The following is an 18,544-nucleotide window of genomic DNA, read 5'->3' as shown; positions in this document are numbered from 1 at the left end:
TTAACCCGCCGATACGGCGGGTAGTCTACACGTAGCCTTAGAGGGACAAGGTGGGTCAGGTAATATCTTTTATTGGACCAACTTCTATTGGTGAAAGAGAAGCGTTAGAGCTTACACAGAGCTCTTCATAAGGTCTGGGAAACTAACTCAGCGTGCACTGCTAAATACAAAGTGGAACAGCTTTTTTTAAGACTGGAATCTCATAAGGAATAAGAGGGGATGAGGGACTGTAGGAGGCATTACTATTACAGCTGTAAGTACTCGATTCCCTTCTGTGATAAATCCAAACTCACTTTATCTGCGTTCAGTGACATCCTGTTTAGTTTCTAAATATTGTCAGTATAGTACCCAAATGAGTCCCTTGACACACAATAAAGCTGAGCGGCAGTGAGTGCTGCAAACAACAAGATATTTCACTTCCTTTCTGAGAAAGAGAATTTTTGCTGTGGCTGTGCATGGAATGTTGAGCTGTACTTAAACACCCTAAAGAAAATTTATGTTAGCAAGTTAGATAGGAAGGAAACAAACAACGAAACTAGAGTCTGGCACTTTGAAAAGAAATGGCAGACAAGACATGAAATGTAGCAAAATGAGATTCTCTTTCTTTTAGAATGGTGTGTTGCATTTCATACAAGTGTTCTCCTTACAATTTTTGCTAGCAGAATGTAAGTGAAAAAATAAACAAACACTATAAAGTGTTTCTAAAACATGGTTTTATTTGTTTATATTCTGTTTTTACAGCAGTTCCTTCAGACTCCAGGCTCTTTATTAAACATTAAAACTAACACTATTTCCATATCAAAGTTTTAAATTATTTTATTTGGTGGGACTGAGGATCTGTTCCTAGATCATCTAAAGTGGTTCATTTTAATTTGGAAAACAAACTTTTCCATTGGAATCAGACTTAGTTCACTTAATCCAATCCTACCTGCAAAGCCGTGGAATGAGTCACAAGCAGAAAATTCTCTCTTCACAGCTCTTTTGTTTATATTAGAAAATTGGTACCAGTGTAATTAAACCAATGTAAAATTGATGTAATTAAACCAGTGCAACCCCCTAATAAAGATAGGATTTAAGTGACGTTTGAACTGGTTTAAGCGCATCTTCATAAGGGGTTTGTACCAGTGTAACGAGATCGATTTTAAGTAAATTTAGTCACACAGCTGCACTTTTCCAGCATGGAGCAGGCCTAGAATACAACATGGGACTGGAAGCACGCATTCAAAACAGAGCCACATCAGTTGGAGTTTGGGCCACTTTTCACCACTATTTTTCATTTGCCCTGCCTCTCTCCTCCTTCCACTCACGTGTACATAACATATGGTTGTTGCAATATGCCATCCCATGTGACGGACACATCACATAAGCAAGTAAAGCACACACCGCTATTAGAGCTTGCCTCTTGTTCTCAGAATGTGATAGGACGTGGAAGATGCTTTATGAGAGCATTTTCCATATTTGGGCCTCCGTGTTAGCAAGTGATTCCACAAGCTTACACTAATCTATTTTTTTCTTTATTTGTCCACACTAATTATAATTACACCCAATCCATATTACTCCTGGGGGAATTCTACACAATGCAGAATTTGCACAGAATTCCACGTTTTCCCTGCAGAATTGGGGCTGCAGAGCTGCTGGCCGCCACTTGGGGCTGCTGGACTCTTCAGAGCCCAGCTTGCAGTGAGTGTAGCAACCGAGGATAGAGGCTGCATACTCTGGCTGCCTGGCTTGATTCTCATTCTCCTGGGGACTGGAGAGGGCCTTGGAGACCCAGCTCTGGCAAAGGGTGAGAGATGAGCAGGGCCGCACCACACCGTGTCCCACGGTGGGATAGTAAAGAAGCTGGGGGGATTAAAAGCTCTGGAGGTGTAAGTGTCTGGGCCAGAAGGGGTGCCCCACGGCTGGGCTCTGGGGTGAAGGGGACGGGGCTGTGGGTACGTGGGCTCTGGGGGTGCCCCACGGCTGGGCTCTGGGGGGAGAGAGGTGCAGATGTCTGTGCTTTGGGGGCCCCACACAGCTCCCTCCAGCAAACGCCAACTGGAACTGGGTGGTCTTAGGGGTTTATTTAACTCTCTACTCCTGGGGGAATCTTTTCTGTTGTTGTGTGCATTGTTGACATACTTGTTAACATACCTGAAATTATCAAAATAATTGAAACTGGATTGATTATATTGTGTTATTTTGACAAATAAAATACACCTCTACCCTGATATAACACGACCTAATATAACATGAATTCGGACATAACACAGTAAAGCAGAACTCCGGGAGGGGGGAGGGAGATGATGCGGTCCTGGCGGGACCCAACTGAATGTGCCAATTCAGGACAAATCGCTTAAACAGGGCAGTTACAGCCCTAGACCTGGGTTTTTCCACCTCTAAGGAAAACCAAACCAGCCAGACAAAGAGGAATTTGGTCTCACCCCACTCGCTAAAACCGCAAGTCACACAAGCAATTTCCTTAGACACTCCAGTTTCCCAGTATCACCACCAGTCCCACTCGTCCTAGGGATGAATGGTTATGAAAACCAACACCCCAATAAAAGAAGAAGGTTCTCTCGATCCCAAAGAATCAAGCCCCAGACTCAGGTCAATAAACAAATCAGATCTTACCCACAAATCACGCTGTTGTCAATCCTTTAGAATCTAAAATCTAAAGGTTTATTTATAAAAGGAAAAAGATATAGATGAGAGCTAGAATTGGTTAAATGAAATCAATTACATACAGTAATGGCAAAGTTCTTAATTCAGGCTTCTAGCAGTAATAGAATAAACTGCAGGTTCAAATCAAGTCTCTGGAGTACATCCCCCGCTGAGATGGGTCATTCAGTCCTTTGTTCAGAGCTTTAGTTTTTAGCAAAGTTCCTCCAGAGGAAAGAAGCAGGCTTGAAGACAAGATGGAGATGAGGCATCAGCCTTTTACAGTTTTTTTCCAGGTGTAAGAACCTCTTTGTCCTTACTGTGGAAAATTACAGCAAAATGGAGTCTGGAGTCACATGAGCAAGTTCCTGCATACTTTGCTGAGTTACAAGGTGTATCTGCCTTCTCTGAATGGGTCAATTGTATAGCTGATGGTCCTTAATGGGCCATCAAGCAGGCTAGGCAGAGCTAACACCAACCTGTCTGGGATGTTTCCCAGACGCATAGCATAAGTTTGAAGTACAGACAGTATAGAACCAATATTCATAACTTCAACTACAAAATGACACATGCATACAGACAGCATAATCATAACCAGCAACCCATAATCCGGTCTTAGACACCTTATATGACCGCCTTTACATAAGATTTGGTGCCACTACAGGACTTTGGTTGCAACCATGTTCTATATGGTCCCAGCTTATATCAATAATGTCACAGGGAAGTTGCGCACTCTGGCGGATTAAAGCAAGTTCGATATAATGCGGTTTCACCTATAACGCAGTACGATTTTTTGGCTCTCGAGGACAGTGTTATGTCGGGGTAGAGGTGTATGCAGAATTTAAAAATATTGTGTGCAGAATTATAAATGTTTTGGTGCAGAATTCCCCCAGGAGTATCCATACGTGCAACTACAAACAAAGCGATCCCACTCTGTGTCTAGTCCTTTTCTCCATCATCTAAATAAGTTCTCTGGGGCAGAGACTGACTTTATCTGGTCTGTGCACTTTATCAGCACTGAAACTACCATAATAAAACAGAAACACATAATGATAATCCTGAAAGTCTCTGTGGTCCTGCACAGATTGCAGCTCTAGCAATGCAAAAACATGACACTAAAATCATTAAAATAATCATGTACCTTGAAAAAAAGCCAGGCTGTCATCCACTTCACCACTTTTGTAGCCCAACAGACATTTTTATAGAGCTCCGTGTTCACTACTCCAGGGTCCACTACATTAGCAGTCACATGGCTCCCATCTGCGGTCATGAGATGCTGCAGTCGATAGGTAAACAATACAAGGGCAAGTTTGCTTTGGGCATAGGCTCCATGGGGTGAATAAGAACATCTGCATAGAAAAGAGAGACAGGAAAATAATCAGAAGAAAAAGGTTGTAGCACAGATATCACATGCATTGCCAGTTTGCTAAATTATGCAGTAGACAGCAACACAGTAAGTAGGCATATGAAAGCCTTATCACTCGAAAGCAGATTGCTTGTTGCAGTTCTGGTGACTATTTCACTAGATTCAATGACTGCTTTAGGGAAAATATCTTAGATAAGCATACATGTGATCAGAATCCATGCTGCAAATAATTTATGGTAGGTATTGTTTTTCCTGGAAAGGCTGAAATATCAAGCCACAGAATGGTCCAGTCTCATTCCCCCTATTATTATTTATTTATACTACTGCAGCACCTATTGGGCCCTGATCACAATTGCATTATGTTGCCCCAGATCACAGTCTAGGATTATGACAAGATATAATAGGTGGATAAGCAGGCAAAAGTGTGATGGTTAGCATGGTGACAAGCTAATTAAAAGTTGCACTACAGAAGTCATAAAACCTTTAACATTGGAAGATAACTGGTTAGAACAACAGTTTAACTGGAGACCATTACAAACGTCATATGTAATGCAAACATAAAAATGATAGAATCTATGTCAAAACATTTATGTTAAGAACCCATGTGCTTGTTCTGTGACTCAGATGTTGGAAGTTCTGGTCTTCAAATTCCTCAAAGTCAACCTTCTTAGTTAGCAGTTGCTGATTAGTCATGTTTCACTTCATTTTTTTAAATTCTGTCTGAATGAAGAATGCTGCTGTCAAGCAAATTATTAGGTATGTCACTGAAAATACTCCCCCAGATTGGTGTTTCAACATCACTTCCATGAACTCCACTTCCATGACAACTCTGCTTCTGTAATTACTGCAGACCTTTCATTTAATCTCTCTGCGCTTCACAGAGCCAAGGGTAATGCCTAGGAAGATTTTCTGTGTTTTGTTATGCACAGAAGAGTATGTGCTGACTGAATGGTAATGGTTTCTCAGAATTCTGTTTTTTCTTAATTTCCCATGTAATACTTGGCTTTTAATGTTCTGTACACTTGACTATTCAGCCTTGAGGTGGAAGAATAGGCCTCTGGCAAGCACTCTCATTTCATGCAGATCTAGAAGTCTACTGAAGCTATCTAACTGTTAGCAGTGCCTGGATGCCGACAATGTGGACAATCAGGTACTTTCAGAAGCAATGGTTACTCTAATAGCCAAGTCCCTTTGTTTTCAGTATTTACCAATTTTTCTCAGACAAAATCTCCAGCTATTGGAAAAAGCTAGTATTTGGATTTTACAGTTTTCACCTGAATTTTGGCTTTTGCAGGACCTGGGAATTTCTTGAAGACAGACAGGAAGGGAATCAGGTCCCGGCACTCAAGACCACCTGACCGCTGCAGTGACGGGCCCTCATGGAGTGGAACAGTACATCCCATGAGTACTGGCCCCCCTTGACAGACAGAACACTCTCCTGATCCCAGGGCCGGGGAGAAAAGGGGGTTCTCTCTGACAAGGCTATCAGCACTCACGGGGTGCAGCCTTCTGCTCCCTTCCTGATGCTGCCCCTTCAGCATGGCTCCTGTCTGCTTCCTCTGCCCAGTGGAGGAGTGAGAAGGGCAGGGAGCCAGGCCCCAGCAGCCAAGACCACCCGACTGCTGCAGGAAGCAGAAGGCTTTCTTGACTGTCACATGGTGAGTAACCTTCCCTACCCTCTCCCCCACACCCCTGTCCCCATGCCAGCTGGCCTTCATTTTTGTTTTTTTACAGATTTTTCACCCTTAAAAATAATTTAACGAATACCGATAAATTCCAGGGAAATTTAAGAAAAGAAATAACAGAAAGCAAAGGGCCTTACTTTCATTCCAGCTGCAGGAAGTAAAGAAGAATAACATTAACTCTCCAGTTCATTTTCTTTAATTGTTTCTATATTTGTCCAAAAGAAAAAATCAAGTAGCAACAAAAACAAAATGACAGTACAACCTTGAGAGATGAGGTGGGTAAGGTAATATCTTTTATTGGACCAACTTCTGTTGGTGAGAGAGACAAGCTTTTGAGGTACACAGAGCTCTTCTTTGGGTCTAGGGAATGTACTGAGAGCCTTACAGCTAAATACAAGATGGAACATAAGCAGTTAACACATATTTCAAAGTAAAGTGGCCACTTAAAATGGTCCCTTGAAATATGCGTTCACTATTTATGCTAAACAAGCTGTTCCACTATGTATTTAGCTGTGAGACAGTAATAAAGAAGATGATATAAAGTGTCAGAACATCAGTCAATTGCCTGAGCTGTAACATAATAGATAAAGTAGCTCAACCATTATAAAGATATCAGCTGACTCTAGGAGTGGACTAGGACTTCTTAATAATGAATAAAAACCACTTTAAGTGTTACTGCATTGGAATAAAAGTGACTGAGTTAGTCAAAGTAGTGCAGTTATAGTTTAGATTTGCTAATGTCTGGTCTAAAATACTCAAAATGTCACCTTATTCTTCACACATATTTTGACATTTTAAACAGTTGCACCAATGTAAAATTGTATTGCAGACCTGTCCTAAGTAACTGTTTTTTCTTTCTTTTGTTTTGGTCTCTTTGAGAGGATATGAGTGCCTCTTCAGGGATGCCTGCTAGTAGCCACTTTAGTGTGTGTGTGTGTGTGTGCGCGCGCATATAAGTCCATAGTACAAGTTACCACTGGGCATCAGTTAACCTAGGTTCAAAGCAGATCACCTAATGTCACTCTGGGTATGAAAAGAAATCTAACCTTAACACATTATTTCCATAAGGGAAAGTATAAGCTGCTAAATCAACTCTACAGAGACAAAAAGACTAAGTACACCACTCAGTCATTGTGTTAACTTTATAATTTGATTATTGATTGTGCTCATGTGCCTGTCTGAACAATTATTGGTTCAAATTATTTTCTGTTTAGTTAACCAATTTTAATTTGTATTATTGTTAACTCCTTGATTTACTAACTTGATTTACATTGTAACCTCAATCTAATTTTCATAGTGTTTAGAACTTTAGAGAAATATAACAAGTTAGTTACCTAATAGTTGTTTATGGTCTTGAATAAATGTAATGAAAACACATTGGATTGGTTTTCTCTAATCAAATGGAAATGAGGTAAAAATAATCTTAATTAAAGGGACTTAAATTAAACATTAATGAAACATTTGACACAGGTCCTGAAAACCCAATTACTACTATTAAATCCATTATTTCTTGTCTTACTTTTGCTAACTAATGAAATTCCTCTCCCTCCTCATAGGTGCTCAAGTATCATAATTGTATCCCTTATATTCCAGGGACTACAGTATATATTTAACTCCCTGAATTTAGCCTGCGAGCCTGTCAATTTCAGTGTAAACCTTTCACTGCCCTAGTTGCTCTTCTGTGCACTTCCCACTGTCTCTTTGTTCTCTCTGTAGTATCTTTTATGAAACTGTGCAAGAAAATTGAACAAATGTTGAGATCCTTCAGCCAGAAGGATCTCAAAATACTTCACAGAGCATCGGGCAACACTGACAGATGCTGCTTCTTGAGATCAAACCCGGGACCTCTGGAGCCTAGTGCATGAGCATCTGTTCCATGAGCCAAAAGCCAGAGAGGCCTCTTAGCTAAGGCTTTAGAGCAGACTCATTAATCTCTAAATGGTCTCGGTGCCACTAGAGGGGACAAAACACCACACTCAGAAGGTGTGTTGGGTTACACCTACACAGTGATTATTTCTCCCACCAGTGAAAAGAAATCCTCTCTAGAAGGAATTCTGCGTCAGCTATACTACATAGTAGTGGAAAGAAAGAACAGTTTACTTAATTGAAACTACAAGGGAAAGTAAGGTAGACAGAATCAAATGAATCAAAGACACTAGAATGAACAAATGTTACTCTTACGAAAATGCTTTGGAATCTCCAGTGAGCACAACTGATCAGCATTAGATCTGTCTGGGTGACAATTTTCTGTTTAAACTGTTTTTCAACAGAAAGTGTAGTTTTTGACTAAACAATTTTGTCACAAAAAGAATCTGTTTTCCATGGACATTTTTGACTTTTCACTGAAAAACTATTTTGTTTTGTTTTTTAGATGGAAACCCAATTTTTTTGCCAAAAGATTTGGGGTAATTAATGAAAGATTTGTTTGGTTTGGTCTAAATTTGCAGTGAAATAAAAAATATTTCCAATTAATTATAACAAATTATCCATATGGGGCTATCTCCAACAGCTGCCTCCTTAGCATCAGGTAAGTCATTGTTTCTGTACAAATCCAGGTTTCCCTCCACACACCCCTCCTGGTGAATGTCCTAAACATAAGGCTATAGGGTCACAGTCAGAGAGAGAGAGAGAGAGAGAGAGAGAGAGAGAGAGAGAGACTGACTGACTGACTTTCTGGCTCAATGAATATTTAATTATTTCATACAAAGTGGAACAACTTCAACAGGAGATGTTAAGAAAGTCCCACCACTACCATCATCTCCTCCTCCAGCTATGTTTTCTGACTCTAGTCCTTAGTTTCCTTTGGTTTTATTAAAAGTACCCAAAGCAAAATGTTTAATTACAGGTTGAATGAAATGTTTTGTTCAACCCAAACCAATTTTTTTTGGAACTACCAGTGAAACAAAAAAATCAGTGTTTTGCCCAGTTCTAGTTAGAATAACATATTAAATGTCCTCTCAGTGTCATTTCTAAGATCCTGAATGCTTTCTTTCCCACTCCCTCTTGCTTAAGCAAAAGCCTCAGAGAGGCACATGAGTATAGCTATATTTAACCTCATTCGTGCAGGAAGTTCAGATTTTCTGACCTAACCATTGTATTGTTTTACAGGTCAAACCCCTGATGCCTTCTCCCTCTCCTATCATGCTCCTTCAATTCCCAGTGTGTTTAATTGGCTACAGGGCACAGTGCCCTAAGATCAAACTGCAGTACAGCCAGATAGCTGTGTCCTCTGTCAAAACCTGGGGACTGCTGCACAATGTGGGTAACATGCTGTGGTTTTTAATGAAAGACCATATGCACAATTGCAATGCATGTCTTCGGTAGAATCAGTTTATACAGCAAAAGCAGGCACGATCTATTAAAATGACTGAACTTCTTAAATGATTTATGTTTTAGCCTTGAATACATCACTGTTGCTTAGTCAAGAATCTAAGAGACACCGACAGTGCTATCAGATATTTTGATTTTGTGCCCCACAAAGAATGGTATGCAAGAGTTTAAAGTATTCTTGTGTTCACTACTGTGCAGCTGCACCGATGTAGCACATCTGGTGAATACTCACTATGTTGACAGGAGAGTGCTTTCCCGTCGATGTAATTACTCCACCTCAATGCGGTGTAGACACTGCTTTAAGTTGATGTAACTTATGTTGTTCAGAGGGTGGGTCTTTCACATCCCTGAGCAACATAAGTTACATTGACTTAAGCAGCACCGTAGACAAGCCCTAAGACTTTTAAAAGACTTTACAATTTGTTTATTTTTTAACAAAGCTACATAGATGCTTTGCAGAACCTAGGTGCATCTTTTCTGGCTATTTATTATAAATATTTCATTTCCCTTTTTATGATAAACCGAAGTCAGAGTCCAAAATATTGCTCATTATATTTATGGAAGTTACTTGTCTGTGCTACATCTCTTTATTCTGTATAATCACTTCTTAGAAACTGATGAGTCATTTTCCATTGATGTAAGTAAAGGAAACCACAAACCAAGAAAGGGCGGAATGGGAGGATCTGAGAGAATGTGTACATTCCGGCTGAAAAAAAGTCTTAGTAATTGAAAAAACAAACATATAGGAAAGATGTGAACAAACTGGGAACAGTCCAGGGGGGAATAAAAATGTTAAAAGGTTCTGAAAACCTGACCTATGAGGAAAGGTTAAAAAAAAATAGCATAAGAAAAGGAGACTTATGGGGGAAACCTGATAATGGTCTTCTAATATGTCAACGATTGTTATATAGACTAGACAACAGTGATCAGTTGTTCTCCATGTCCACTGGAGGTAGGATAAGAAGTAATGGGCTTAATCTGCAGCAAAGATGATTTAGGTTAGATATTAGGAAACGATTTCTACTATCGGGGTAGTTAAGCTCTGGAATAGGCTTCTAAGAGAGGTTCTAGAATCCCCGTCATTGGAGGTTTTTAAAAACAGCTTGGACAAACACCTGTCAGAGGTGGTCAACTTTTACACAGTCCTTCTTCAGGGCAGGGGGCTGGGCTTGATGACCTCTTGAGGTCCCTTCCAGCCCTACATTTCTATGATTCCATGATATACAATAGTGAAAAAGAACTAAATCCAAAGGAACTGATACACCAAATTACCTATATTTCATCACAGAGATGTGTACTGTACCTGTCCTGCTACTGACTGCATCTACCACACACATGGAATTGCACAGTTATCCATTTTGCATGCATGAGCACAATGAGTGCTCAGCCTGCACTTTCTTGTGCAAATGTTATATACACACTTAATATTTTGAAAATGTGGTTGTAGGTGCCTATGTTCAGATACCAGAATTTGAAAATATTGATGTTAGTTTGGTTAGAGAAGTCAATGGAGCTACATCAATTTATACCAGCTGAAAACCTAGTCCTGCATGGCCAGGATTTCTTGAACTGCCAGAGGCAGAGTATATTTCGTAAACCAGTCCAGTCAGAGCCCTTGTTCTGATCTGCAGTAGAAAGAAAGGAAGGAATTAAATGATCAAGTTTCAGAGCTTGTCCCACTCTCTGAAATCAGTCACTCCATGCCTTGTGTTGCTCATACACAGATTCATTTATAATATGTGGGAAATGAAGAGTGAATTCCTCTCTCTCTTTTCGTAAACCTGCAGGCTGGAAATAAATGTTAAGGCACCATATTACAACCAGTATTAATAACAAAATAAATCAGAATGGGCCTTGCCAGCATGGAAAGGACACATCGTTGTAATATGGCCTGGGTCCTCCTTTTAAAGTACCACAGCAAGATACTGAGAGGCTTCCTTCCACTCTCCCACTTCCATAATCATGGGCTGAAGTCTGAAATCTATGCAACTTGACAACAAAGGCCAGATCCCTCAAAGGGACTGTAGAGTTGTCGCTTTTAGAAAGGTAGTTATGAATGTATACCCTTTCCTCATCTACTTTTGAACAGTAATGAGCAGTTTTTGGAGTAACTACAGGACACCCATATTCACAGGAAACAAAACCACATCTAGATATTGACACAAGTCAGTATTTACAAAATACCCATTTTCTACAAAAAACAGAAGCTCAGAAATAATTACTTGAACTATTTGTTACCATCTGAAGTAGCTCAATGAGAAACATGAACAGTACTCATTTGTTCAATTCAAAATCCACACAATCAATAGTATGCTTAGTCATGGCAAGCCCTTTGTAAAGGGCAGCGCACAGCCGCACTGTCCCAGGAGCAGACCAGGACTCTGAGGGTCACAATCTAGTTCCTGGTTTCCCCTTCACCTCAGGGAATGTAATCTGCTTAATCCTTATGCATGGTACAGACTTCTTCCCCTGGTGTACTGCCAAGGTTCTGCCCACTCCCTGTCCATATGGAGGGGAGAACAAGGCCTCTGTGGAAGTTCCTTCACACTTCAGCAGTGCTGGTTGTGCACCAGGGAGCAAGGGAGTTCCTAACAGCTGCTTCATCATAGCCAGGATGTAGGGTTACCACCTGGCCGGTATTTGACCAGCCTTGTTGAATTTTTTAAGGATTTGTCAGTTGCAGAAAAATAATTTAATCGGCCCGTTTCTTTTTACATGGGTCTAAAGATTTGCATTTTTATCACAACACACTGGGATATCTAATGTTAAAAATGTCTGTCAAGCTAAAGATGCTGCAGTGTTCCAACTTCTGTAGCTTAAGCAATAACAGATCAAAGCTGTTGAAAATACAGCAGTCTCCCCGTCCACTACTAAACCTTTGGATTGACAAGAGGAATCGCCCAAGTGTTGAAGTGGTCAAAAGTAGCTTTGCATTATATGCAACCTCAGCTATTCCTGTTTCGAATTCTACGACATTGCCATTAAAAATAAGAAATTGCTGGAAAAGGCAAAATTAAATGGCAAATACAAATTCAAGAAATAGACTCTGGATTTTCTTTATGTATAAAGTTCCAAAATGTTCACATTCAAATATATATTTAAAATATAGAATCAAGGCAGTTTGGGAAAATATAATCTCAGTGAAGATGGACACAAAAAAGCAGCTTGGGTAAAAATGACACAGGTGAGACAATGATGGTATCAGTCTTACCTATTTGTGTGTTCTCTCTCTAAATCAGTGATAGGCAACCTGCGGCTCGTGGGCCACATGTGGCCCGTCAGGGTAATCTGCCTGTAGGCCACAAGACAGTGTTTACATTGACCATCCACAGGCATGGCCTCCCACAGCTCCCAGTGGCCACGGTTCATTGTTCCTGGTCAACAGGAGCTTCAGGAAGCACCGTCCAACACATCCCTGCAGCCTGTGCCACTTCCCACAGCTCCTATTGTCTCGGAACGGTGAACTGCAGCCCCTGGGAGCTGCGGGCAGCCATGTCTGCAGATGGTCAATGTAAACACTGTCTCATGGTCACCAGCAGATTACCCTGACGGGCCGTGTGTGGTCCGCGGGCTGCAGGTTGCCCATCACTGCTCTAGGTACTATAAGTAACTGTTGAAGGGGGGCGTTGCAGAGTTGCCTTGTAGTTGAGGTTGCCACAGGCTAGTCTTGTGGGGAGGGGTGCCAGGTTTTCTTTTTGCATTTCAAAGATAGCAACTCTACTAGGGTACAGGCTAGGCCAATAATAATAACAACAACAATACCTAACCTCTTGTATATGGTCATTTTCCATTTAGTAAAACCATATTAAAATTAACTCACTTCTTGAGTTATTTGCACTGCCTAATACAGATCCTGAACTTAAATATATTATTTCTTTTCTTATTGGGATCTGGAAGGCAATGGAGATTGGTGATGAACAATATGCTGTTGCCAGTTCAAATCCAGCCAGCTTAATAATGACCAAGAGTTATCACCAGGGGCAGCTCCAGGCACCAGCGTTGCCAGTCTCTGTGAGGGGTGTCAGAGAGGCAGCCTTCGGTGGCATGCCTGCGGAAGGTCTGCCGGTCCCGTGACTTTGGCAGTAGATCACCCACAGAAACGCCACCGAATCTGCGTTGGCAGCGGACCACCTGCAGGTGTGCTGCCAAAGGCCGCCTGACTGTTCTGCTTCGGGCGGCAAAAAACATAGAGCCACCCCTGGTTATTACCTTTGGATGGTCCATGTGAGCTGCTGAGCATCCTCAGCTCCCATTGACTTAACCAGGCTGTCTTAGCAGAAAGGTCAAGGCTTGAATGGCATTAAGACTGAATGACTCTCCATCCACAGAGCTATTTCCAAAAAAAGCACTGAGGACCATTGGCAGGACTGAGAGGAAACACTTGCACTATCACTATCAATAAAAACTTCAGTCTCTAAGAGTAGCAGTTAAAAAAAAAAACCCTGCTCTTTTCTTTTTAATTATCTCTGCTTTTTCAAAGTTTGTTTTTACATACCCTGGGTAAGAATACAGCTGAGGACTCAAAGAGGTACACAGCCACCAAACCTATTAAGTTTATTTAGTAACAGAATAAGATAATGGCCAGAGGAGAAAATGATTTACTAAAAACACTCAAGAAATCTCATGAAAATCCCACTTCCTCTTAGGACATAGGTGGCTGAAGGAGGGAATACAGCTGAAACAGGCACAGACACAACTCAAATGCCTGAGATTTTTGGACCTCAAGGATGATCCACTTCCCAGATGCAATGCCTTTATGAAGGCCTTAATTATATAAAGCTGCAGGTCACCAGAGGTCCCCCATCCAGCTGTCAGAAAAGATATGGGATTAATAAAAGTATGGAAAATGGAAAATAGCTTGTGCAGAGGGGATTTTTATTTATCCAGTCTAAAATGGCAAAGTTCAGCAGACAGTAAAAGCAAAAAATAAAATGTTTCCCTTTCCGTCTTACTCAGAATGATATTTGAGTTGAGTCTTGTTTAGCGCAGTCTTTTCTATCAAATAATTTTGGCTCGACTTTAAACTATTTGTGGCACACTAACATTCTCTTCAAACTCCAGCCTCACCAAAATCTTAAAAATATCATTTATGTTTCATATATCTGTCTTGAGAGCCTGGGCCATGCAGTGCAGCTCAAGTGGTCTATAACCAGCATTTCAAAAACTGCTGCCACAGGAGACAGGGGGAAAGAAGTATTGTTGTCATCTTCCTCCCATCCAGTAAGTTTTACATTTCCAAAATACTTTGTCACACTGAATCACAGTAAACTGATCCCTGCATGATTTGTGATGAAAAACCAATTATTTCCAAAAACAGCGGCAAGGTGGAAAGTGGAGATAGAATGTGCAATTACACATGAGCATTTCAATCAAAGCCAGGACCAACAAGGTATATATGAAGTAGGCAGAGTAACTCCTCAAAGCTTATAAATGCTTCCAAACAATATTTTAAAAGTTTCTTGTCCAAATCTTGAAAATCAATATATAGAACACGTACCTGGGCTGTGAAACATGATGCTCCACAAGTGCTGGGGAGAAAAGACCCTTCTCTCTGGCCATGTAGCCACTTCATGGCCGCCGCTGCTGCAAATTTTTGCAGCTTCAGTAGCCCACATTGCTCTTAAGCTCATTTTCATGTAAGACAATGGCTGATCAGGCAACTTAGTGATGGATCCACTGGTCTGGGCCTTCCTCCTCCCTTGTTACCAAACCTCTCTATATTAGAGCACTCAAGGAAACCACATGGAATCTCTGTGTCCTACTTCCAACATGGTGTCTCCAAATCCCACCTCCTTCACCCTCAATGTACAAATGCACCTTTTCTATTGTGCTTGGGGAATCTCACTATCTAGACGCAGGGTGGGTGGGCAGCATGATTTGTTCCTTTATGGGGAAAAACATTTGAGTAGACAACGCACAGTCAACCTCTGTCAAGTATCAGAGGGGTAGCCGTGTTAGTCTGGATCTGTAAAAGCAGCAAAGAATCCTGTGGCACCTTATAGACTAACAGACATTTTGGAGCATGAGCTTTCGTGGGTGAATACCCACTTCGTCAGATGCATGTCAACCTGTGGAACTCCTTGCCAGAGGATGTTGTGAAGGCCAAGACTACAAGAGGGTTCCAAAAGGAACTAGATAAATTCATGGAGGATAGTCCATCAATGGCTTTTAGCCAGGATGAGTAATGATGGTGTTCCTAGCCTCCATTTGCCAGAAGCTGGGAATGAGTGACAGGGGATGGATTACTTGATTACCTGTTCTGTTCATTCCTTTTGGGGCACCTGGCATTATCCACTGTTGGAAGACAGGATACTGGGCTAGATGGACCTTCGGTCTGACCCAGTATAGCCGCTCTTATGTTCTTATAACATGTAGCTGGTCAAAAATGGGGCTTTTATCTGTGGAAAATTTTGATTTTCAGTGGTAATTTGAAAACTGAAAATTTTCAGCTGAAAACCAAAATAGATCATCCAAAATAGATCATCCAAAATATTTTGAGTTGGAAATGCTGCTGTAATGTCTCATAGGAACTGTAGTTCCAGTGCCTCAAGCTCCCATTCTCCTCCGTAGACTGGGCTCCCTGGTTGGATTATATCTCCAATGATGCACAAAAGTCAACCCCCTCAGAGAACTGTGATGGTGCATTATGGGGGATGTAGTCTGGCCAGGGAGCCCATCCCATGAAGGAGAATAGGGACATGAAGCAACCAAACTACAATTCACAGGAGGCATTATGGCAGCATTTCCAAATAAAAATATTACAGTTCTCTGCGAAAATAGCTTATTTTTCTGGCATCTGGGTTTTCAATTAAAATTTGAAATTTTTTTGTTGAAAACAGACGCCTTTTACAAAAAATATTTATTTAGTAAAAAACACAAGAGGCTTGGCAGAGAAATGTTTCTACCAGTCTTATATGAGCAATTAAAAATATACACTAGTCCCAGTTATTCTGAGAGAGATAACCTTAGGTGCCTTTTCTGGTTTAATTTAGAACTTCACAGGCAGATGGTTTGGATAAAATAAGAAATTAGTCCAGTCTTCCCCCCTATACCTTCACCAAATCTTCTCCAGTATTTTTTAACTGAACTAAAACCAAACTATTTTAAGATATGAATAAATTGGCACAGTGTGAGTGGTGTCAGGGGCTAGACATCCCAAGTATGACCCCATCTGAGGCAGATACTTGGGCAGTTGGCCCATTCCACCATTCGCATCATCACAGCTACACTATGTTTAGTGTGCTAACTTGATCAGAACTAGTGTGCGTATGCCTCCTCAAGCTGTAAAAGCAGCAAAAAGTCCTGTGGCACCTTATAGACTAACAGACGTTTTGGAGCATGAGCTTTCGCGGGTGAATACCCACTCCGTCAGACAAAGTGGGTATTCACCCACGAAAGCTCATGCTCCAAAACGTTTGTTAGTCTATAAGGTGCCACAGGACTCTCTGCTGCTTTTACAGATCCAGACTAACACGGCTACCCTTCTAATACTCCTCAAGCTGGGAACTACATCTTCAGCTCCGAGTGTAGATGTACACTGAAACATTTTGATTGACCCAATTTAATGGTTTTGCTCATATTATTAGCCTGTCTTTCTTTCTAGCAATTTTTCATCCCATTTGGGATGGGGAAAAATTCAAAATCGCAACAATTCTCGTGGGGCAAGTAAACTGTTTCCCACCCACCCCCAGGCACAACTTTGTTTTCTGACATGCAGCGAATACATTCATGGAGTACACTACTCTTTAAAGAAGTATTACTCAAAAAGTGGATGATGGAGTATGATTCACCTTAGGGATCCCTATGTTGGCTCACGTGAGATCTGTTGAAAACGGACTGGATCTGAAAGACCACATACACATTTGATATTCTTCAGTATGTTCTTCAGCAAAAGGATTGTGAGAACAGTCATTGCTCTTGTGAGTTTACCTTTCCAAAAAGCCACATGAAACAAGCTATGCTTTGTCAACGTGGAACAAGCTGTGTCTTCTCATAGTGTACCCAGACAGCGTGCCCAGTTAGTGGGAAATAAACATTCAGAAGAGAGGAATCGGGTTGGGGGGAGGGTGGAAGGGCAAGAGGCTGAGAAGCAAACAGATAGAGAGGAGGTAAAAATGGAGAAGAGAGCAGAGAGGAGAAGCAGAACAAGCAGACAGGGAAAACAAAGGCAAGGACAGAAATAGAGAGGCAGAAGCTAAAAGACCAAGAAGACAGAGAAATAAATATACAAATGAACAAAAGAAAAGAAGATGAAAATGTAAAATTAGAAATCAAGTAAACAGATTAAAGAGAGAAAATAAAGGAGGAAAAAGGAATGTAATACAACAAAGAAATCAAAAGAAAAAAGATGCAAATTAATAGATACTGTATATAAGAGGGGGAAAGGAACAGGAGAAAAACATGGAGAAGTCAGAGCACTAGAAGTGCAAAGATGAGGAAGAGAAACATAACAAGGACCACTGTATATATTTTCTGTAACTTTATACACAGGAAAGAGACTGTTTTAAAATCATTTCTCCTCCCGATGTTCTGTGTCCAGTGTATTGGATGTGGTTTGTGACGTCAAACCAGAATTTTGGGCAGTTGGAGCAAGAGAACAGAGGTATAGAGCAGATAAAACAGAGTATATCCAACTAGCATGGCCCCTGCACCAGAACGACATGCAAATCCATAAAGTGTTCCATTTAAAAAAAAGGAAGAAACAGAAGAAAAATTCAGCAAGGAGTCCACAGAGTATGGAAAAGGTGACAGAGGAAGTCTGGTGGAGCAGAGAATTTAACACAGGTCAGCTCCCTGGCTAGTTCCCTACCTGGTGTTTGTGCACCAAAGTAGTGATGGCCTTCTACCTTTCTCTCTCTGGTGTCTCAAATGGAGGGATGGGTCTCTCCTCTGGTGTTATTAATGGGTCACCAGGTTGGGCACTACCAATTTAAAATCCCAGAGATATCTTCAGAAGGATGAGTGCATAATAAACAGTTATCCCTGCTTCTATCGACATTTCTAACAGACTGTCTCAGAGACAGCACACAGAATAGATCATCTCCCTTTGAGTAAATTGCTAACTCTCCTGATAATATGGGGTATGTTCAGCCAATCAGAAAAGCAGAACCAATATCACATGACCAATCAGAACCAACTAAAGGCAGCTCAAAATTACCAAAAGGTATGTGAAAAATAATCTCACAGATTTCTCAGTCATCTTAACTGCAAAAACAAGAGGTGATTTTGGCACGGTCTCTTGGAAAATGTGCCAGTTCAGCAGAACAAGAGGACAGAGAAACACAGTGCCATAAAACTAACTTGCTTCCCTGGGGCATATATATACATACACATACATAGACTAAAAAAACCACAAAGTATTTGCATCTTTAAAAACACTATGGGGACTCACTCCTCATCAGGTTAAGGCCAAGACAGTGGTCCTAAGTAGTGTGCTTTGGAGCTTTAAGAGTCCTGTGATGTGAAATCTCCCAAGAGCCATGAATGTTACTGCAACATGTAGGCAGGAAAGGGTGAGGTAAAG

General features: G+C 41.0%; 1 protein-coding gene across 2 annotated transcripts in view; it reads right to left on the bottom strand.

Annotated features, from left to right (window-relative positions):
* The window catches only part of ZBED1 (zinc finger BED-type containing 1), a 254,154-nt gene that overhangs the window by 43,507 nt on the left and 192,103 nt on the right, over positions 1–18,544 (bottom strand). For both annotated transcript variants that reach the window (XM_050933119.1, XM_050933128.1), the window contains one exon: positions 3,782–3,989. In XM_050933119.1, coding sequence (XP_050789076.1) covers positions 3,782–3,989 — 208 coding nt within the window. The remainder of the gene's footprint in view (positions 1–3,781; positions 3,990–18,544) is intronic.

The sequence above is a fragment of the Gopherus flavomarginatus genome, chromosome 1, assembly GCF_025201925.1.
Source record: "Gopherus flavomarginatus isolate rGopFla2 chromosome 1, rGopFla2.mat.asm, whole genome shotgun sequence".
Classification (NCBI taxonomy): Eukaryota; Metazoa; Chordata; order Testudines; family Testudinidae; genus Gopherus; species Gopherus flavomarginatus.
The sequence above is the reverse complement of the archived record's forward strand: the minus strand, read 5'-3'. Positions and strand labels throughout refer to the sequence as shown.